This window comes from Miniopterus schreibersii, assembly GCF_964146895.1.
Source record: "Miniopterus schreibersii genome assembly, chromosome: 6".
Lineage (NCBI taxonomy): Eukaryota > Metazoa > Chordata > Mammalia > Chiroptera > Miniopteridae > Miniopterus > Miniopterus schreibersii.
Genome location: NC_138107.1, coordinates 27157781 through 27181665, shown reverse-complemented (window position 1 = coordinate 27181665; position 23885 = coordinate 27157781). Strand labels below are relative to the sequence as shown.

The window sequence follows — 23885 nt, the reverse complement described above, 5'->3', positions numbered from 1 at the left end:
CAGCGGGGGACCGTCCCTGAAGGTCGCGGAGGCTGCAGGAGCCCCAGCAGCTCCTCTAAAGGGCCCGCGCAGGACTCACTCGGACGCTCCCTCTGAGCCCAGCGCCGGGAGCAGCCGGAAAGGACCCGGGACACTCGGGGAGGAACTAACCTGCCTGAGATCCGGGCGAGAGGTGGAGGGCGGCTTCCTCCCAGGCAGAAGGGCTGGCAGAGGCCGTTGCTCCCTTGGCGAGTCCTCCTGGCACACAGCCGGCAGGCAGGCACCATGTTTGAATCGCCAGCACCTGACTCACACCTTTGGCCCCGCCCCGTGATTCCCGGAGGCCCCGCCCCTCCCCACCTGCAGCTCATCCAGGCCATTTCCAGGGGCTTTTCTGTGCAAGTGGCCTCTCGAGCCTCATGCTCAGGACTTTCCTAAAATCTCTCAAACAAGCAGCAGCGGGCCCCATACGGCTTGATAAGCGGCCCCAGGCCTGGCACTAGCGGCACCTGCATTGGCTCATAGCTTGGTCTCTCCTGGACAACGCCAAGCCCAGCACAAGGAGCAGCCAACTACGGTCTGGTGTGTAGCTCATGCTGGGTGGCCCTGGGCAAGACACAGGCAGAGGCTGACTTTGCACCTCCCGGGAGGCTTCCAAAATGCGGAGGCAAAGAAACATGTCACAAAGGAAAGACACAGAAGAAATCTCTAGAAGAGGAACTAAATGAAATAGATCCAAACAAGCTAACAGATAGAGTTCAGAATTTTGGTTATAAGGATGTTTAAGCAGATGGTTAGGGAAATAACTGAGAAAATCGATAACATAATAAAGGACCAATTTGAAGTGAAGGCTACAGGAACTGAAATGAAGAATAATTTACATGGAATCAACAGTAGAGTAGAGGACCCTGAGAATCAAATCAGCAATTTGGAACATGAGGAAACAAAAAACACCCAACCAGAAGAGCAAAAAGAATAAAGAATCCAGAAATATGAAAATAGTATAAGGAGCCTCTGGGACAACTTCAAAAGGACCAACATTCGTATTATTGGGGTGCCATAAGAGGCAGAAAGAGACCAAGAATTGAAGACCTATTTGAAAAAATAATTACAGAAAACTTCCCCTACCTGGGGAAAGAAATTGACTTTCAAGTCCAGGAAGCACAGAGGGTCCCAAACAAGAGGAACCCAAAGAGGCCCACACCAAGACACATCATAATTAAAATGCAAAAGGTTAAAGACAGAGAATCTTAAAAGCATCAAGAGAAAAACAGTTAGTTACCTACAAGGGAGCACCCATACGACTGTCAGCTGATTTCTCAACAGAATCTTTGCAGGCCAGAAGGGAGTGGCAAGAAATATTCAAAGTGATGAAAAACATGGAGCTACAACCAAGATTGCTCTACCCAGCAAAGCTATCATTTAGAATTGAAGGTCAAATAAAGAGCTTCGCAGATAAGAAAAAGCTAAAGGAGTTCCTCACCACCAGACCAGCACTACAGGAAAAGCTGAAGGGTCTTCTTTGGGAAGAAGCTAATGAACAAAAGAATCTGATGAACTGAATGGATCCAGGGACATTGATGCATGCAGCAGACGGTCATGTTTCGGAGTGGGGAGGGAGGGATGGTGGAAGGTGGGAAGAGATTGGCCAGGGAGGTTATATGCATATATGCATGACCCATGGACACAGTCAGTAACTGGGGAGGGGGTCAGTTGCAGGGGAAAATGGTATACCTGTGATGCTTTCAACAATAAAGATAAATTTAAAAAGAAAAAAAAAGAAAAAAAGAATAGGAACCTAAAAATAAAAATTAAAAAAATGACTAGGAACCTAAAGAAATCCAATGTGTCTAAAAACTAAGTGAGCAAGAGAGGAGCAGGATGAGTTTTATATTGAAAGGTTGTCAAGGGCCATATCATATAAGGCAAGGAGGTTGGGTTTTATTTGAAGTACTGCCAGAAACCATCATACTGGATTTAAATATTGTACTTACATATTTTTCAAAAAAATCACTCTTGATACAATGTGGACTGTAGTGGAGGGCGGGTGAGAGCAAGAAAACCAGATAGAATGTGTATTACTCTTATTTGGGAAGGAGATAATTATGACACACTGAGATATCAGTCATTGAGACAGAGATAAACAGGCAGATTTGGGATAGTTTCAGAAGTTGCCAGGACTTGCTGACAAATTCAAGGAGGCTTAGGAGGAATTAAAAACTCTTAGGTTTTGTAAGTTATCGGAGTTAATGAGAATGAGATAGACTTGCTGAGAGTTTTGCCCACGTTGAATGTGAATCCCTATTCTACATCCAACTGGTGTAGTCATGGGGTTCCAGTCAGGGCTGGAGATTTTGACTGGAGAGTCTTCCTCACGTCGAGGTCATGGTATAGTGATATTTTCTATAAGTCAGTGGATGGTTTCAATTAAGTGAACTGGCAATGGTAGGTAGAAAAATGTATGTTTGAATGGAAGAGTGAGTAAACAGAAAATGAAAGCAATAACCAGTGGGCACGAGAAGATAAGGAATTTCAGGATCTGGGCAAACCAAAGAAATAAGGAACATGAAGGAACAGAAGAGACAGAGTGAAGAAAGCATAGAGTGTTTCAGGTACCGTGTGTGAAACAGGGCTCTGATTATTAAGATTGCTTTGTGGTCAGTGCATCGTTCCTAGTCTGTGGCTCCCGTATGAAGAAACCTGTTACAGTGGGAATTAGTCCAGATGGAGTGAGGAATTAAAGAAATTTGGGGGGGGGGGGGGTTATCATCAAGAAACAGATAAAAAGCTATCTAAACATGGAAAAGGAAAACTAATTTGAATCTTTGTGTGTTTTAGACAGCATTAAAATATAAACCTAAAAATATATTAGGAAGAAAAATTAAGATAATTTAGAAATCAACTTCTAACACTTATTTTGAAATAAGGTGTAGAATGCTTCATTATTTAATTTGTCTATCCAGAAAGGCAAAAACTAAAAGGATGCATAAATACTATTTTAATGAATGTATTCAACTGGCTATGCTTAACAACTTATTTGTCAATTAAGTAGAGACTTTAATACAGCTCACTGAATCAAATTAGAAATCTCACTTAAATTCCATTTACAGTTTGGCCATGAAAGCTTTAAAATCATATATATACACACATGCCTCAAATGCTGTCTATTGTCAAATCATGTGGAATATAATCAGAAATTGAACTGAGTCAATCATAAATTCTGTGTCCGACAACCATTATGATATTCACTATATCACTTGGAATGTTAGTGTATTGTTAATGATTTGTCCTAATCCGGGATTGGAAATGAGTATCTGTCCTTCACAGATACAGCGCCATTGTCATTTATGTGCATTCAGTCACTGTTAATATATTATTCATTTAAGCGATACGTTTTTGAGCAGCAATCTATGTAGTAGCTATTCTGTCAAAGATACCAGAAGGAATCATTAGATTGTTTTCCTTTTTTTTTTTACATTTTTAAGGAAAAGACAGATACATAAGCACCTGCTTGCAGAAAAGGGCATGAATACTTTAGAAGGTGGAAGTGACGGACTGTACCTGGAAAGGCAAGGCAGAGGCTCCCAGAGACGACCTTTGATAAATGTTCTAAAGAGGAACCAGGCGGAATCAAAGACAGAAGTTACTGTGGTCTCTTAGAGGACAGGATGGCCGACAAAGGCAGAAAGAGAGGCAGCTCCTGGGAGGTGGGCCGGTGCGGGGCCTGGTGTTTTCTGCGGACTTCGCTGCAGCGTTTACCTGCTCTTCTAATCCCCACGCACCTCAGGCCAGGCCGGCGGCTCGCAGGGCGTGAGTACCAGGCTTAGTGCAGGCCCCAGGGCAATCGAAGCCTCATCTTGGACTGTCAAGTTTCCATGCAGACATGTGTCGTGGTGTAGAATGAAATAACATCTAAACGGGGATAAGATATGGTGTAACATTTGAGATGTACACAAATTTTAAAATTAAAGTGTCAAATTTGAAACAAATAAATGAATAAATGCCTTGCTTATAGGTATCTCACCAAACCCTCCTGACGTCTGAGATCATAAATTCTCTGTCTTCATCAATTGCTTTAGTAGATGAGCTTTGGAAAGTTGAATGAGCCACAGGGAGCAGTCGAAGGGTGAAATTGGAGGGTATTTCATCAGAAATATAATCCGGTAGCAGTGTAGCATTTCATTTGATTCCAGGAACTTGGAATCAGACAACTGGGGATTATATTAGGAATTATAAAGGGGGGAGGACCTGTGATCTGTTTTATTTAGTGTGGAGATGAGACCCATTTTCTCGGACTTCACCAGACAGTGAGAATATTATATTAAGAAAATAAATTGATATTTTATTATTTCCTTCCACTCTTTGGGAAATACAGGACTATAGCAAGCTTCACAAACTGTCTTATCAGTCACAGACTAATAAGACCAAGATGGCTGTAAAATTTCCTTCAGTTTAACTCAAGTTTAAACAGGACTGTTCCTGCATTTCCTCCCATCATTTCCTTTACAGAATCAAAATAATGTAACCAGAGTTCCTCTCCTCCCTTTTCACAAAGCATTTATTTCAGAAAAACTTGTAATTGTAAATTCTTTCTTCGCCCCTATGAAGGGAACACCTTTTTAAAGGCCTCTTGCTAAATCTACAACCCAAGGCTATCTTAAGCAAAAATCTAGGAGCCATCCCCTTGAAATGCAATCATCAAGGCAGGTCACTGCCTGTGTTTCCCAGTCTCTGTTGGTAGCTAGGTAGCTAACTTTGGCAAGCAATTTAATCCAAGTTATAAAATGACCTGTCTCAAAGACTGATAAATTTACTTTTCTTTGGGGTAAGCCTAATTAGCAAACATAAAGCCTATTATCATAGACCCTAGTTCTTAAACTCTCTTTCACCCCTTTTTACAGAGGAGTCAAGTTCAGACTGAGTTCTGGCCTCTCTCCTCTCTTACAATTGCCTTGAATAAAGTCTTTTTGCTTGTTTAACTTTGGTGAAAATTTTATGATGACAATAGGTTCTTCAATTTCCATTAAATTATATCACCTTGTCTTGAATACTTGTGTAAATGCAATTGTTTGCTGAAGCAGAGAGTTTTAATTTTATAGTGAAAATAACAAACCAGCTCTTCTACTGTGTATTTGTCAGTATAATTTAAAACTTATTTCCAGTCAATATTTATCAAAAATTAGATTGAAAGAAAAAAAAAACACTTTGTAAGGAATATTTGATTCTACCTGTGTTTCAAATATCTCATAATCCATTTCTAAATGTAGTTAAGAAGAAAAATGTACTAAATCCTATAGAAGTTTTTTGCTTATTTATTTTTGAACTTTGGTGTGCATAAAAACAGCATGTATGGATGGAAACTGAAAGAAACTGCTATATGAAACTTGTATTGTGTCATCTGCAAGGATGTATAGAAAAGTTATCCACAGCCTCTCTAAAGGGACCCCCTCGTGTCATTCTTACTGGCCTTAGTATGTAGAGCAATTGTTCTTGCCACGCCGGGCGTGGCTCAGGGGTTGAGCACTGACCTAGGATCCAGGCGATCGGGGTTCGATTCCTGGTCAGGGCACATGCCCGGGTTGCAGGCTTGATCCCCAGTGGGGGGGTGTGCAGGGGGCAGCTAATCAATGACTCTCTCATCATGGATGTTTCTCTCTCTCTCTCTCCCTCTCCTTTCCTCTCTCTGAATTCAATAAAGACATATTTATTAAAAAAAAAAAGGAGAGAGAACAATTCTTTCTCCTGAGTCCACAATGTGTTGTTATATAACAAACACTGGAAATGGTGTAACTGACCACCGTTTCTTCTGTTCTGCCTGCTAGAAATATTAGGACCAAGTTAGTGGACAAACTAAAGTCTTTCTGTTACAGCATTTTTAGTCATGTTCTTTTTTAAAATATGTCTTTATTGATTTTAAAGAGAGAGGAAGGGGGAGAGGGAGAGAGAGAGAGAAACATCAATGATAGAGTCATTGATGGGCTGCCTCCTGCAAGCCCCCTGCTGGGGATCCAGCCTGCAACCCAGGCAGGTGCCCTGGCCGGGAATCGAACCCTGACTTCCTGGTTCATAGGCTGACTGACTCTCAACCACTGAGCCGCACTGGCAGGGCTTTAGCCATAATCTTGAAGTCCTTTTATTTTTCCCCCTGTGGCTTTGACTAAGTCCCTGTGTTCTCCTTCCCTTGTTCTCAAGGGCCCTGGCTGGAATACACATATCAGTGGGTGTGCAGCTGAACAGGTTAGCAATTCACTTGCTGTGATTACAGGTATGAGGAGCCCTTCACTTTGGAAATTCTGCTTCAGCTTTTTGGGGTAATCCTTGATAAGGCTCCATCACTGAGGTTTCAGGGCCCCCACATTTTTGACAGAAGGCATTACAACAGGCAGCATTTTGATAGGGAGAATCAGGACAGGAGATTCCAGGAAGGCCACATGCCATTTGGTAATCAAGTAAGTTATTCCATGGGCACAAATAACCAGAAATAGGTGGGAAGCCTGTGGAGCGAGAGATCCCATTAGACCGAATGACGTATAAAGAGCGAGAAATGCCACCACAGAGTGCTTGGCTCTGAATGACAGCACTGCCACTGTCTCGGGGGGGAGGCGTGAGCAAGCGGCAGGACCTCCACGCCTCTGAACCCCACACCTTGAAAGTGCAGGCACGAACGGTGTCCATCTAGTAAGGTTGTTGTGGTGGTTGCAGAAGTGATATAAAGATAATAAACACTGTGTAATTTTGATCCTGCTGGTTTGATCAGGAGATACATAAACAACACACCAAAAGAGGTAATTTTAGAGAACCTTATTTCAAGTTTTTCTCTGAAAAGCCCTTGCATCTAAAATAAGAGCAAGACAAAGATGCACATTCAATAAAACATTTTCTCAAAGGAAACAATCTATATATTTTTAAATAAATGGAAATTCTGCTCTATTTTACCATACCATCTATTGTATTCCTGAGCAAACAGAAGCCCACCTTTGGGCTTCCTCCCCTCCCCTCCTCTCCCGTCCTCTCCCCTCCCCTCCCTTCCCCTCCTTCCTTCCTTTTTCTTTTTTTTTTTTAATTTGCCAGAGATTGGTAAGGATATTTCACAATTCATGAGGTTTTAACTTTTCATAAGGAGTTTTTTTTGTACACATTTCTTCATTTTTCTCTTGTTAAATCCATATTTCTGCTACTGTATGATTCTTTAGTTTTGTAGAAAACCACTATTATCTTATTCTAAAGTACAGGTACTGATTACAAATTAACCTCAAAGTACAGCGAAAATGGTTTATTAGAATTAACTAAAAAATCTATTTTGCATAATTGAATAATCCACAGAAAGTTATATAAATCATGGGTGAATATATACAGAAAGCTTTATATATAATATAACAAAAAACTGAGGTTTAAAGGTAACTAACTTCTTTGGGGGTTTTTATTATAAAATTGAGAATTATAAATCTTAGTTTACCTAATGATAGTCACAAAACTAGTTACTGTCTTTACTTGCTCTTTTCAGTTTTGTGATTTAATTACAGTCATGTATGTTTAATTTTAAGGAAATAATGAAACTTTTTAATTCTTCTAGGTTCACTCAGATAAGAATAAAGACACAGTTACAGACACATAAAAACTAAAACAGAGTCAATGATAGCATTAGGCAATGTGTTGCTTTTTTGCAGACAAGTTGAAAATCTATGTTATAAACATAATCTTAGAGTTAGCTGCAGGTTGCATCAGCGACACGTTTGTAATTAAATGAATCCTTTGCTTGTCACTAAGTAATCGCTGTGGAGCTGAGGCAGGTGAGTGCCCAAGGGAGGCCTGTGCACATGTGAGCCCTTGTGTTGATCTTCACAGCGCCTTTGACTTCCTGTGTTGGAATGGATTTCAGGGTAGGCACGCATGCTAACCAAGCTGTGATAACGGAGGGTTAATTTGAGGTGAAAATAACTCTTTATTTTTAGAAGATACAATCTATCTTATAGGCATGCAAATCAATGTTTTCCAAAAGAACATTTGAATATATAATATCTGCTTGGATTATTTTACTACATCTTCACGTCATCCTAGGAACAGGTATATTTCAGTGTGGAATGAATATTTTGCTTCTGTAAATGAACCAGTGTGTTTTTTTAAAGAAGATTTATACACTATAAGTCCAGTACACTTATACTTAAAGTGTGTAATATTTCTTTTAACACCACTTTTCATTTTGTTACTATGGTAACCCTTGTCAAGATATATCCTTTATTTTGATGAAGAGCTGGTCATGTTTTAAAATATCTGTTTTTTACATTAGGAGGAAATTCTAAAATAGGCAGGCCTTTGTTTTCTAAGACTGGAAAAAGTAGTAGGACTAGAAATACTTTCCAAGATATAAGCAAATATAATCAAATTGCCAACATTACGAGCCAAAATGTTACCCAAATTCTAACTTCCAAAAACTGTTCGTAATTCTACTTCTATGCAAATAATTCATTGATAAATAAAAACACTGCATTCTTTTTTAAGAATTAAGAAAGTCAAATTTGTTTTGAAAATTATGAATGTAACAGTGGGCTTTTTCCCTATTAAATCTAGAAGACTGGTTTTATATAGTTAACCTTAAGAATGGTCATCTTCAGAAAATATGTGGACACTACAAAAACTCAGTGATTTCTTAAAATTGTGTGACAGAGAGCAACAACAAGGCCTTTTGGAAAGATCAATTTTGCTACATCCCCATCTGCAAAGAAAAAACTAGTTTTAAATGTGCCATTTTTTTTTCTCACAAAGTTAATCCATAAGGAAAATTACCAAATAAAAAGATTTAAACAAAGTATTTATGGACTCGCATTATTTTTAATTTTCACTTTTTCTTCAGTTTAACCAGATGTTCTAATGTCATACTTTCACTTAATATATTATCAGTGATAATAGTAATAAAAATAGATTTTATATTCTTGGGTATGCTTTTTCCTATTTAGATGTATATTACATTCATTTTTCTCCAGCCCATATTCAGTTCAACATTTTAGAGAAAAAAAATAGAGACTATTAAGAAAACTTCCATCTATCCAATTTGTAAGTATAATGTCCTATGCATCAATGAAAATTTTTCTATCCTTGTTAAAAATTGGCAAATAAATAAATAAATAAATAGCTGTGATAAGTCTTAAGAATTAATTCAGTGTCAGTTTAGGCTGTTTTCAACTCTTTGCAAATTAAGAAACTATCCAAGTGATATAACAGGTGGAGCATTAATGGAAAATCTGCATTGCAGAACTAGTTAAAATAAAATGTTAAGACTATGTAATTAATGGACATTTCTGTTTTCCTTTCTTTCCATGTAGGCTTGTTATGTGAAATTAATAGGAAGAAATTTGGTTCATCACCCAGCCTTTATAACACTCCATCTTCAGAGCTCACGGAGAAATTCAACTGTGCCTGTCCCCCTGGCTGCACTGGTAAGTAACTTTCGGCAGTTGTGCCTTGTAAAGACCATTGAGCCCTGGGGAAATGCACCAGGAAGCTACTGATTCCATAGTGTATCCTTTTTGTTACTTTTTAATTTCGTTTAGCCTGGCATTTGATTTGCATTCCAATAACTTTAAACATGCTTTTCCATCTCTAGACTCCAAAGCAGAAGATAAATTAGTTCACATGAGCAGACTTCGAATGCTTACCAGATCAGAGGGGGGTAGTCTGCAGCAAGTAATTTCAAGAGAAGTCGTTTTTAGGAAGGTGAAATAAATGGGTCTGACACTAATCTATGTAGTGATCTTATCTCAAGAGTTTAGTCTTAGATGTTACCCCAGATGGACTAAAATATTTCAACACATTTAAGAATTTACAACCTGCTATCTGCTTGCCTTTTAAAACTTATGATGTTATTATTTTTCAAAGGTCCAAAATGTGAACTTGATGCAGGTGAGTGTGCCTCTCATCCTTGCAAGAATGGAGAGACTTGCATTGACCAGCCTGGGAACGACTTCTGCCAATATGTGGCTCCATTTAAAGGTAATACCAAGGGAGAGGACAAGCAAGCAGAGTTAAAAAGCATTTCTGTCTCTTGTCTGAACTCATTTCAGTCTGCCAACAACATTATTAGGCTTTCATTTTCTTAAAGTCAGCTTCTAAAGGGACCAACCAATTATCCCTTAGGCAGAAACTAGAGTGAGATAAGCTCTGTTTCTCCATCCACTGTAATAATTCATCTTAATTTTTGTTAGAAAGGCCACCATTACCACCAAATGACACACTGAAAAATAAGTAAGAAATACATTAGCAGCCTATCATTTCATATTTAAAATGTATTTTTTATTACTCAATTTCTCATGAAATTGCTAAGGTTTTCTTTATTTTTTTCTTTCTAATCTAATCATTTAATTTTTGGAAGTAGCTATATTTGCTTTAAAATATAGTCAGCCATTAACATATATTTTTTATTTTGTTTCAACTTTGACCATACTTTAGCTTCAATTAAGAATTTTTCCCCCCAAAGCTAAATAACTTTATGGTTGCCTTGTAAAACATATATTTTTATAAATTACTGTGCAAACTAGTATGTAAAACTCACTAGATATTTTCTTAAACTTTAGTATCTTTTTCTAAGCCGCAGAATTTGAAAAGTGTACCAGCCATGGTTCTCCAGAGAAACAGGACCAATGGGAGATATGTACATCTATATATATTTTACGGAGATTTGTTATGAGAAATTGGGTCACACAATTATAGAGACTTTGCAGTCCCACCCCTGCCATCACCAAGCCAGAAACCCAGGAAAGTCAGTGGTGTAATTCCAGTCTGAGTCCAAAGGCCTAAGAACCAGGGGAATGGCATAAATCTCAGTTCAAGGACAGAAGAAAATGAGTGCAGCTCAAGTCGGCAGGCAAGAAAGAACAAGTCCTCTCCTTCACTTTTTATTCTAGTCAGACCCTCTCAAATTTGGCTGATGCCCAAAGATATTGGGGAGAGCACACTGCATTACCGATTCACTGATCCAAATGCTAATCTCATCAGGAAACAATTCCACAGACACACCCAGACAAAAAGTTTAATCTGGGCACTTGGTGGCTCAGTCGAGTTGACTAATAAAATTAACCATCTTTTTAATTAAATATAATCTTTTTAAAAGTTGTATTTAGTTTTCTTAGAAAGTATCTTCTTATAATTATTAACAAAAATAAAAGATTACATGTCTAACTTCAAATATTTTGCATCTGTTTAAACTCACCAAGTTATAGTTTTCTTATCTGTTAAATGAAGTTGAATGGAGATTAAATGAAATATGTCATATAAATAGCACATTGCTTGCCAGAAATGGCAAATCATCAAGTGTTTAATTGTGATTTTAAATAATTTTGTAATACATATATGTGCAATAGACAATATTTTATGTCCATACAATAGACAAAATTTTATGATGTTTGGTTAGGTAGGATGTCAGTACATATTTAATTATACATTTGAAAACAAACATAAAAATAGTCTAAGTACTCACAATATATAATATGTCTGTAGTATATATTAATATGTATACTAATATATATATTTTAAAAACAATATAATATGTATTTTATTTTTAAAATAGCAAAGTTTGCCTGGTGCCCAGATCTTTTTTCTCATGCTATTCTCCAATAAAAGGAATCAGGTCTCCTTAGAGATCTAGCTGGTTCTAAGACTAAGACATGAAATGTACAAATAAGTGTGGAGAATATTGTAATATCAGAAACCAAGGAATTACTCCAAAAACAAAACCATGACTGTATGTAAAAGGGACACAGGAGCCAACAGAAGGCATCCCCACTGAATGACCAAAGCGAGAATAATTTGAGCTAGAAAATAAGAGTATTAATTACTACACAAAATATAAAATAAATATCCATGAGTTCACACTGATAAAAATAAATTATTGAATGAACAACTAGGCAACAATACACACATCTTGTGTACAGAACAATTTCAAGCAATGTATGTAGTTACTGTGCACTTCAGAGGTGGAACATAACTCTCCATCCCTTAAGTTTGGGCTACACATAGTCACTGCCTTTTAAAAAGTACATTACGGAGTCCTGGCCAGATGGCTCAGTTGGTTGGAGCACCCTCCCATCCAGCAAGAGGTTGCGGGTTCAGTTCCCAGTCAGAGCACATACCCAGGTTGCAGGTTTGATCCTCAGTTGGGTCATGTACAAGAGGCACCTGATCAATGTTTCTCTCTCACATTGATGTGTTTGTTTGTCTCTCTCTCGCTGAAAAAAAAAAAAAAGAATTGATAAAACATACTCTTGGGTGAGGATTTTAAAAATGTACATTATGGAAATGGGTGTTGGAGAAGAGTAATTTTATGAGCTTTTTTTTTGAAAATTCAAAACTGTGTACAGTTACTTCTTCCACATATGTGAATTTGTAAGAGATAGTTGCTATGAGTATTTTAAGAATATAACCTTGTTCAAACATTTTGTCATTTGGAACAGTTATAATGCATTTCTAGTTGTAATTTATTAAAACATACACTAGATAAAGAAATTTATCCAAAATGTGGACTGTGATTTTATAGCCCATTTATGGGTTACAATAGAAAATAATTGGAAAAATCTTCATATAATTACTTCTGTAAAGCTAAATAATGCAGTGTTTTTATGCATCATAGTTTCTAGCATTATAATTACAGATCCTCCACAAATAGCATAACTTTCACACATACTTTTATTAACACTGTATATCTTTTGAAATCTGTAGAATATTTTTAAAAAGAAGAACAAATAGATACAGAAAATAAATTTCTCAATATTATTTTTATGTGTTATTCATCCATTAGAGTTAGCAAATAGTTTTGATTTAATATAGGTTCCTTTCAAAATTCTGAAAGGAACTGAACCTAGCAAATAAACATCAAAAATGCATTTTCTTCTAAAGGAAAGGGCATTATTATTTTTCATTTACTACAAACTGAATTTTTCTTCAGCAGTGAACACAGAATTTTAATAAATACAAATGGGTTTCGCCTTCCCTGATAGATGCAATTAGTATAATTTCTTTTAAGAAAACGGAATGCTTTATGTAAAAGAAAGCAAAATATGGACTATATGCATATTTGGATATCACAATTTTCTGTTTTAGTTAAAACAAGAATATATAAGTCAGTCATTCCCAAGAGCACTATTATCATTAACCAGTCTATTGTTGAAGCCCATCATTGCTAACTGGGGCACCCTCTACTAAAGCCTTCTCTGCCTAACACTTCCAAAAATTATTCATTAATATTAATTTGTCTTGCTATGTAAAATGTACTATCTAGGATTTTTGTTCCTACATATGGAATAAATAGAAATAAATAAATCCTCAATGTATAATTTTTTACTTCTACATAGGAAATGAAAATTATTAATTAGGCAGACACACACACTCTCCTGTTACTAATTATACTTAATCATCTTTCCTCCAGAACTAAAAACAATTGTGTATGTGGTCATGTTTTACAAATACTAGTTATTATTACTCTTTTTAAAAATATATGTAATCAGTGCCAACTAGAAGTGCCCAATCAGCAATTTTAAATTCTAAACATAATGTCCATGAAATCTAATGAAAGTAAATGTGAAGATGATGACTATGTATAAAACAATTGCTCCTGACAGACTTAGCCACTGCTCTCCTTACCAGTGAAGCACTTAAAAAGGCAAAGTCATTCTTAGAATTTGAAGTGTTTTCTTAGTAGGTAAGATGACTACAACTTCCAAATTGCCTATTAACACATGAGTGATACCTTGATCTATATTAAATTAAATGCATTTCTCTATAGAAAACTATGATAAATCTATGCCCTGGCTTTTGTGGCTCAGTTGGTGAAAGCATCCTCCCGTACACCGAATTGTCTTGGATTCAACTCCTGATCAGGGCACATACCCAGTTGGGATGTGTATGAGAGGCAGCCAATCAATGGTTCTCCTTCACATCAATGTCTCTCTCTTTCTCTTAAGAAAAACAAAACAAAACTATGATAAATCTTAAATTGTATGTGTATATTTACTAGTAATTAACTAACTGTTGATGATTTTATAATTCATAAAGTAAACTTTTTGCATATTGAATTTTATTACATAAAGGAATCCTGGGAGAGAATGGTGTTGCACGTATCATTGTTAAAGCAAGAGTCTTTGTATTTACATTACATTTTGGTGGTAAGAAATAAATTATTCCTCTTTTCTTCTAAAATGTAAAAGTTTCCAATACCTAATAAAAAGAAAACAGAGCTTTGATATACAGTATTGTTTGGTTTTCAAATAAATAGGTGCTTAAACTAATAGGGCTACATGTGTGCAAGTAGAATAGAAATAGTGTTTGAACAAATGTCTTATCTGCTAAAGCTTTAATGACGGCTGTCTCTAAATGTGTAGCAATTAAGATAAAAAAGCAGACATGGTAATTAGCCATTAAACATATTTGCAAAAGAAAGTAAAGAAAGAAGAAAGAGAACTCAGCAAAATAAAATGCTTAAGTGTGTTGAAAGCCAGAATCATAATGCTGTTTCCTGGTTAGGACGCTCTGTATGGGAACTTTTAATTAGAAAGCAGATTTAAGTACATATTTTTAAGTGCCCCTGGAGTGAAAAAGACCAGAGTACAAATAATGGAGCAAACAGTTTTTCGGCCTTTGCAAACCATATCTCAGTCATTCTTGTGTTGAGCTACAGTGGAGAGCTACAGATGCTGTAATTAAATGCTCCAACCTAGCCACTCTCCAGCTATCCTAAACATGACAAACTATGTTGGCTGGGCCACACAGATAACCGTCTCTAAGGTTTTTTAAAAAGTTTAAATCAACTACCTGTTAATTGAGTATATTAACAAAAAGTTAATTTGTTATAAATATTATATTGGAGGGGCAAGTGAATTGAATGAACTAAAAGTTCTGAGTTCATAATAAGAATCCAATAGAAAAAGAAACTTATTTAATAGTTGATGCTGATAATTTTGTCTCCAATTTATTTTGTGTTGCAATTAAGACAGGAAGCATGTAATACATATTGGTTTGCCAATCAGTATTGTGTTCACCTTCTTGTTGTATCATTACCTTTAGTTTGACATAAATACTTAGATATTGAGGCCACTTAGCAAGAATAAAGGGAGCCTGAGTACAGGATAGGTATCTCTCTTCATTCTTTTTGTGACCGGAATTAAGTCTTTTTGTTTCTTTTATTAATTTCTTTCTCTATTTTTAGAATTCAGAGGTATTTAATATGTTGGTCAAATATTTCTTTAATTGTATAATTTTAATTGCATTTCTTGTTAATGGTCAGAACTATTATTTATCAATTTGAGATTCCCTACCTTTTTTTCTTTATAACCTACAGACTACACCATTTGCATGGGTAATTATATCTGTCTACATATTCTGTAAAAATAGTGTTTCAAGTAAAAAAAATATTGTCACTAACTATAAATATGAATATATTATATTGAGTATGCTATAGAGTTTAATCAACTAGACATTGTAGAGTTAGTCTCATTCAAGGAACTCAGTATGTACAGTGATAGAATGGTAGTTCTGGCAGATTCAAATCAATGCTTAACTATTAATCACTTTTGATTTGCATTATCAATGGGAGATAATGCATCCTTGACTCTGTAACATGTAGGTAAAATTATAATTAAGTTGAAAATGACTTTGCAGTGTGTTTGTAATAATTTGCAGTGTGTTTATAATAATTTGAACTCTATAAAGTTGGAAAGTGATTACACTATTATTGTTTCTTAAATTCATATCTTCTTTGGTTTTCAGGATATTACTCACCTTTAACTTTTTGGTATTTTTTAGTATCCTGTCCTCTACTTTTTTTTTTTTTTTAAACTTTTCACTATATATGCTTTATAGGTGGATCAAATATATCCATATGTGTAAAATACCTCTTTCCCAGGATGTGGAAAATGGCATTTTTCCTTCAAATTGAACAAATTACATGTCGATGATATCTAGAGTGTCATGAATATATAAGAACTATGAATGCTCCAGAAATAAATATAAAATAAAATAAAAGAAGAAAAGCAGAGGAAAAAGAAAGCACAGGAATTTAAAAGGATAAAATATGTTCGGTGTAGCCAAAAACACCCTGAGAGCAATGAGGTCGGAGTATTAAGCACAGTCCAAATAAAAAATGTCATTTAAGAAATACCAGGGGGTGCCCGGCCAGGCGTGGCTCAGCGGTTGAGCATCGACCTAAGATCTAGGAGGTGGTGGTTCAATTCCCGGTCAGGGCACATGCCCTGGTTGCGGGCTCCATCCCCAGTCGGGGGCGTGCAGGAGGCAGCTGATCAGTGACTCTCTCATCATTGATGTTTCTATCTCTCTCTCCCCCTCTCCTTTCCTCTCTCTGAAATCAATAAAGATATATTTTTTAAAAAAAGAAAGAAAGAAATACCAGGGGCAATAAAAAGTCATGGATATGGAAAAATCATAATCAAATGTATATTTTGAGAGGTCACTCGAAATTTAAAAATAGAATTTGATTTATTTTGTTTTTTAGAGTGGGTTACATACTGGTAGTAGAGGAGAAGTTAAGTGCTTACTATAATCCAACTCTTATTTAAAGATGTGGAAACAAGGCTTGAGGGAACTGGATGATTTCAGAAAATATTTAGGTAACAAGGCAAGCAGATTAGGCTTTTAAGATGTTCAGATGTGTGAAGTGAGGAAGAGAAAAATATCATGCTCAGATGCCCAGGGTGGAAAAATATGTTATTACTCTGGGGCCATAGGTATAAAGGAAGCATGTTTAATGAAAAGGGAAATCAGCAGAGATTCAGACATACTGAGTTTGTCAGACTGTAAGATATTAAAGTGGAAGTCTTCCTTAAATCATCCTAATATGTGTATCCGGAGCATAGGAGAGAGTCCAGGAAGGAGTATAGTTTGCTAAAACATCAGGCAGGAAGAACTCTATAGAATGGCCAAGGAAATAATGACCAGGAAAGCTGAAATCTAAGGAATGGATAGAGAAAGGAACACACATTGAGAAGCCAAAGGAAAGGCAAGAAAAGAGAGGGTTTCAATTAGAAAGAAATTGTATGAAAGTCTCAAATATTGTTGGAGAGTTCAGTACAATTTAGTGTGGAAATGGTCCAAAACATTATTAAAGAGGACTTGATGACCTTCATAAGAAAAGTTTCAGTGGAGTTCAGTAGCTGATCGTTGTGTTCAATGGAAGGTAGGCAATATATACATAAAATGAGAAAGCAGAGGTAGCAAGACTGTCTTACTCTTTGAACGTATTTGGTAGGTAACAAAAAAATAAAAGGCAGAAGATACAAGCCTGAAGGGAAGGAGTGTGAGGCAAGAGAAAGATCTTTACCTCTGAAATTTTCCATGGTCCATGGGGAATATGGATCTCTCCAATTTGCCCTTCCAGATCTACTCTATGTCCAAGGACAAAACGGTTATTACATATTTTTCTTGCTTTCTTTTGAGCTTGGCAAATGAAAACCTAGGGTATGGAAGGGGAAAAGAGGAGTACACAAAATGTTTGTCCCCTCACTTTTCCTTGTGGGTTACCACAAGCTTGTTGTGTCCCCTCCCCGATGATCACATCTTCCCTAAGACAGTGGTCTCCACACACCCTCTATCCACACAGTCTCAAGTTCTCCTCACTCCACCCCCCAGGAAGAATGGCAGAAAACACTCCTCTCTGTCCCTTTTGGTTTCAATAAACCTGTCTCACATTTGTAAATAGTCCCATATTAAAATGTCCTCAGATTTCTTCCAGTGTGCCATCTCATTCCTGTTAGGATCCAATCATACTTATTAATCTTTGTGTACTTGTGGGATGATGTTACTATAAGAGTAGAGACTGAATCTACAAGAAACAGAGATAAGTTAACAGAGGGGGCAATCTCTGTTAAGACAGAGATCTAAAAATCTGGTGATATCGTTAGCCGTGGAAAGAGAGAGGGACAGGTCTGCTCTTATTTAAAAATAAATTAACTAAATGGAAAGGATAATGAAGATATTGTTAAGACTTTAGAGATTTAGGTAGGAATTGGGGAAGTTATCTGATGACATCTATTTTCACTGGAATTCAGAAGTGTAGTTATTTTCTGTGAGTGACAGGAAATAACAGAATTGAGAATTCAAGGAGAGTGTAAAATGTTTCACATTTCATTGGTTATCCATTTTCCTGCAAGCTTACGATACCTTGACTTTATTTGAAAATGATATTTCTAACCACATTGTTCTATAGGAGCTGCTAGTTTGCAGAGAGTTGGCATCTATCTGCCTTAAGCCGGAGTCAGAGACCATTCTAGAGATTTAGAATAAAGAATCTGATATAAAGCTCCTCAGATTTTGTTTGGCATTGAAAATACAAAATGGAAGCTCACAACTACTGGCAAAAAATTCCTCAACTTGGAGGAAAAGCCATTTGAAGAGCGATAAAGAGAAGCAGAATGATAATATGAGAGCTAAAGAAAGACAAATAGACCAACAAACATGACAGATGTACCTAATGTGCCAAAGCCAGCTGAACTTTTGGCACACTTACGCTTTGTTGCCTGAACCAGTATTATACTTTTCAGTGTACCAGTGCTGATCCTACTGGGGTTCTTTGTCTTTTCTCCAAAAAAAGGGGGAGCATCAGTTGTAAAAACATAGGCAACATTGAAGTTTAATAGAACCAGTAACCAAAGAAGGGGCACAGAGAATGAGAGAGTTGGATTAATCCAGAACTGAGGATATACAGAAAAAATGATATTTGTTTGTATGCCAGTGAATAATAGGAAAAATTCAGTCCCACCTCTAGACTCTGAAATTTCAATGATATAAGAAAAATTGCTTCACCGAAGAGCACTGAAAGCAATAAGGTGTAACCACAATGGGGAGTGTATGAATGGGGCAAGAATGTAAAAGAAATATTCACTAAATAATATAGGAGAGATTGTTTACTGAGAAAGGGTTGCGATGACAAGGTTAGGAAGACAATAGCAATGGGAAATTGGTTCATGGGGAAGCATAGAGGTGAAAGGGAATAAAGGGGTTAGTGGGGGAAAGGCAGAAATTAATCCTGGGAGCTTCTAGTAACAGTGGAACGGCATGTAGACGTGGCATTCCTCGGATGACATGTGCAAACTCTGAACAAACTATAAAGACAAGTACTTTAAGGCACTAAAGGCTGACCAGAAGTAGACACTAAACCTCAGGGTACCTTCTGTCTGCACGGTACGGACAATGAAAACAATAGCAGAAGTTGTCATCTTCCATTTGTCAGAGGACAGTTTGAGGCTTCCAAAGGATGGAAAAGTGAAGGCAGGCATCCAGGAAGGAGAGAGCAACATATGGAGGTGCACAGAGATTTCATATTAACTGCATAATTTTTTTTCAGTGCCTGAATGACACTGAAATGTCATAGGGGAATCCCAATGTTTTCAATGAGAACAAACACTGAACATATGAATAGCTGGGCAGTTTCAGCTGCTTTCAAACCAATGAGATAGCATTAGGAGTTTGAGTGCAGCCATGTTAACATCCTGCTCTGATAAATAGTACCATTTCTTAGGGAAGAAAACAGAATCCAAATACAATACAAAATATCACAATGTTAAGAATGGATATCGAATAATACTAGAAAGATTTCATTCTCAGAATGCCTTCACTATACAACGTCTTTGATGGAAGTTCTTCAGGCTGAAGGGAAATAATACCAAAAGGAATGCAGATTTATAGGAAGAAATGTAGGCCTTCAAAATGGAAAATATCTTGGCAAATATAATATATAATTTTCCTCTTTTAATTTTTTTAAAACATGTACAACTATTTAAAGAAGGCTTTATAACACTTATGTATGGGATTTATAACATTAAGTATATCATAAGTAAGTGAACGTATGACAACATTGGTACAGCAAATGGAACTCTGTAGGTGTAATATTCTTATATCTTATGTGAAATAAGATATTCACATAATTGTACTATGTGAAATAGTACAATTTAACTCTAGACCATAAAAATGGCAATCTAAAGAGCAACAATTAAAAAAAGTAATGTAAACAGGTATGGCTATAGTTAAAACCAATAAAATAAGAAAAATATTTAACTAACCAAAAACAAAAACAAACAAAAAACAGGAAAATATATAGAAGGAGAAAAAACAAGCAAAACAACAACAACAAAAACAATAGGACAAGTTGAAAACAAAAGCCAAATAGTGGACATAAATCAAACCAAAGCAGTTACATTGAATGTCATGAGCTAAAAAAGTCCAACCAAGGTTTACATTGTTCATTTGGATTAAAACCACTACCCACCTTTATTTAGTCTCAAGAAATGGGAACCCTGTTATGTGTTGACCAAATACTGCCCACGTCTCTTGCCCATGTTAATATGAAAGATAGGAAATGTGGCCTCATAGATTTGGCTTAGAGGATTTCAGGGCAAAATGCTGAAATTACCGAGCAGCTTCACTTAGTGCTCTATGTTACAATCCGAGAAGAAGGCGATGAGCTAATGATGAGAGTGTTTACAACCAGATTTTAGAAATATATTTTTAACCTAGGACTGCTGTGTCAGAAAATAAATATGATTGTTATTTCCAGACTCTGCAGCTGGCAAAAGATTTTCAAAATGGACTCAGGGCAATGCTCAAATGCAGGATATTATCAGTAAAATTGGGCTTCGTGGGAAATATCATGGAGGCTTGGCTTTCATACTCTTTGTTAAGACTATGAAATAAATTTAAGGCAGAAGCATGCAGATCTCCTTAGCTAGACAAAAACCTTAAGCACATAGCCAAACTCACACTCCAAGATACAGAGGGAATAATTCAAAGAAACGTGTGAGTCTGGCAGCAAGCAAGCTGCGAAAATTACTCAGCTGTAAAAATGAGCCCTTACTTATGGCTTGCAGAGTAGGGGTCATAGAAGCACTGTGGGCCAGTCCTCCTTATGTGTCTTCCTACCTCTCCCCCTTCAGTGTGTGTGTACATTTCAGTATTCTTGTCTCTTCCTCAGCTTTGCATATTGAAAATATGAGTGAGCAGATAAATTGTCTTTTTAACCTGTAGATCTCTGAATCAAGAAAAGCTATACAGCCCTGGCCGGGTTTGTTCAGTGGTTAGAGCATCGGCTCGCAGACTGAAGGGTCCTGGGTTCGATTGTAGCCAAGGGCACGTGCCTTGGTTGCAGGCTTGGCCCCCGTGGGGGCTCTAGCAGGAGGCAACCACTCGATGTGCCTCCCTCACATCAATGTTTCTCTCTTTTTCTCTCCCTTCCACTTTCTCTGAAAAAATAAAATAAAATATTTAAAAAAAAGAAAAGCTATACATAAGTAGTAAAACAGAGAAATTATAATCAAACAGCCTCTTCTAAATATGGACTTACTTTAAAAAAATGATAGGCTAGATTTTTAGCTAATTGCAACAGGGCAAGACATTTGTGGATGAAAAGAGTTTATTTTTTACCTAGGGGATGTGATTTTTAGTGACCTGAGTGGTACATACATAATATATTAAAGTGGCCACTGATGATTGATTGATTGATTGATTGATTGATTTGTCATCTAGGGCTGGTTGGCCATGCTTGTGTCCATATGCTTAGCTTAGGCTTCTTCACAATATGGTAGTCCAAGGGTAATTAGATTTTTTTCTTTAAGTCAGGTTTGTTTGTTTTTAATCTGGAAGTAGTTCTCAAATAGAGATGATTTTGCTCCTCCAGGAGATATTTGGCAAAGTCTAGAGATAGTTTTGGTTGTCATGACCGGAGAGGTGAGAGGGACATCTAGTGGTTATGTTATGGGTTGAATTGTGACCTAAAATTCATTTGTTGAAATCCTAACCTAAGTCCCCCAGAATGTGCCCTTATTTGGAAGTAATATAGTCATCCCTTATACACAGTTTTGCCTTCTGTGGTTTCAGTTACCTGTTGTCAGCCACAGTAGAAAATATTAAACAGAAAATTCCAGAAATAAACAATTCATAAATTTTAAATTGCACACTGTTCTGAGTAGTGTGATGAAATCTCTCACATCTTCTAAACCCCTCCTGGGACATGAATTGTGCCTTTATTCAGCATATCCACCCTGTATACACTTCCTGCCTATTAGTCACTTAGCCATCTTGGTTATCAGAGCAAAATGTCATGGTAGTGAAATGCTTATGTTACTTAAAAATTCCACATTCAGCCCGGCCATATGGCTCAATGATTGAGCTTCGACCTATGATCCAGGAGATCATGGTCCCATTCCCAGACAGGGCACATGCCCGGGTTGCTGGTTCTGTCCCCAGCAGGAGGCAGCTGATTAATGATTCTCTTATCATTGATGTTTCTATCTATCTTTCTCCCTCTCCCTTCCTCTCTCTGAAATCAATAAAGATATATTTTAAAAAATGCTACATTCATGTAACTCTTATTACACTGTACTATTATAATTGTTCTATTTTATTATTAGTGTTAATTTCTTACCGTGCCTAATTAATACATTAAATTTTGTCATAGATATGTATGTATAAGAAAAAATATGTATATAGGGCTTGCTAGTATCCATAGTGTCAAGCTCACTGGGATGTCTTAGAACGTATTCCCCACAGAATAGGGGTGAATACTGTTGGGCCATTTCAGATGAAAGTAGTTAACATGAAGTCATGTTGGTGTCTGATGGGCTTCTCGTCCAATATGACTGTGGTCCTTATAAAAGGGAAAATTTAGACACTGGCACACTAAAAAAGATCATTATACGAAGAAGAATGCACCAGGTGAAAAGCAATGCTTCTACACGCCATGAAATTCCAAAGAACACAGCAAACCACCAGGAGCTAGGAAGTAGGCATGAAACAGATTCTCGTTCAAAATCCTCACAAGGAGCCAACCTTGCTAACACCTTGGTCTTGGGCTTCTGGCCTCCAGAATCATGAGATAATAAATTCCTGCTGCTTAAGCAGCCAAGTGTTTGCTGAAACCCTAGCAAACTAATACAGGGTAGAGGCAACGGATGTTATAAAACACCTTATAATGAACAAGACAGCGCCACACAACAAAAGTACTTGGTAAAAATGCCAACACTGCTGAAATTGAGAAATCTGTTCTTAGAGCAAGTATTTCTAGAGGAAGAAACTAAAACTCCCAGTCTCTTAAGATCTATGCTCCAAAATTCACAAAGAAACAATTCTTGGTGTTCCATTGAGCAAACACTCACAGGGACTCATCCAGATTTAAGAAGAGAGGTCATAGTGATTTTGTCTGCTATTGTCTATGTGGCCACAGTTATTTACATTTCATCTACATGCAAAATACTCTCCTCTAAGGTGATAAAAGTCCTCTTTCATCATAACATCAGGTCAGGGTTCAGATCAGAAGATGAACCTTTCTAAAAAGTCCTTTTTCCAAAAGCTGAAAAAGATAAAAAACTGTGGGTTATATTAAAATTTAAAAATGTCTATGGAAAAACTATAAAACATCACTGAGAGAAATTAAGGAAGATTTATAAAGGTGGAAAAAAATGTAACCTGATCATACATTGGAAGAATAAGTATGGTTAAGATGATCTATAAATTCAATATAATGCCTATTACAATGCAAGTAGTTTTCTTTGAAAAATTGAAGATTTGATTTAAAATATGGATATGTATGAACTTATGACAAAAGCAATCTTCTGAATAAAAGAACAGGCCTAGAGAAGTTATACTCTCTGGCTTCATAAGTTGATATCAAGAGTATTTTATTGGAAATGAAGGAAGGGAAGGAGCAGGAGGGAGGGAAATTGATCAATAGAGCAATTGATCAATCAAAAATAGAACCACAGTTATATAATTAGGTTATTTTGAAAAATGAATCTGAAGCAACTTAATAGGAAAATGAAAGTCTTTTCAACAAATAGTAATGGAGTAAGTAGATATGTATGTAGGAAAAAGTGGCATTGACTTCTACTTCATACCATACACAAAACCATTAATATTAGACC

The 23885-nt window shown here is 36.6% G+C and overlaps 1 protein-coding gene across 1 annotated transcript in view; it reads left to right on the top strand.

The window, feature by feature from the left end:
* Positions 1 to 23885, top strand: part of EYS (eyes shut homolog) — a gene marked incomplete at both ends in the record, with an annotated part of 1105706 nt that overhangs the window by 244297 nt on the left and 837524 nt on the right. Inside the window, 1 exon segment of the mRNA XM_081140616.1 lies at positions 9853 to 9966. Within this exon segment, the coding sequence (XP_080996742.1) occupies positions 9853 to 9966 (114 nt within the window).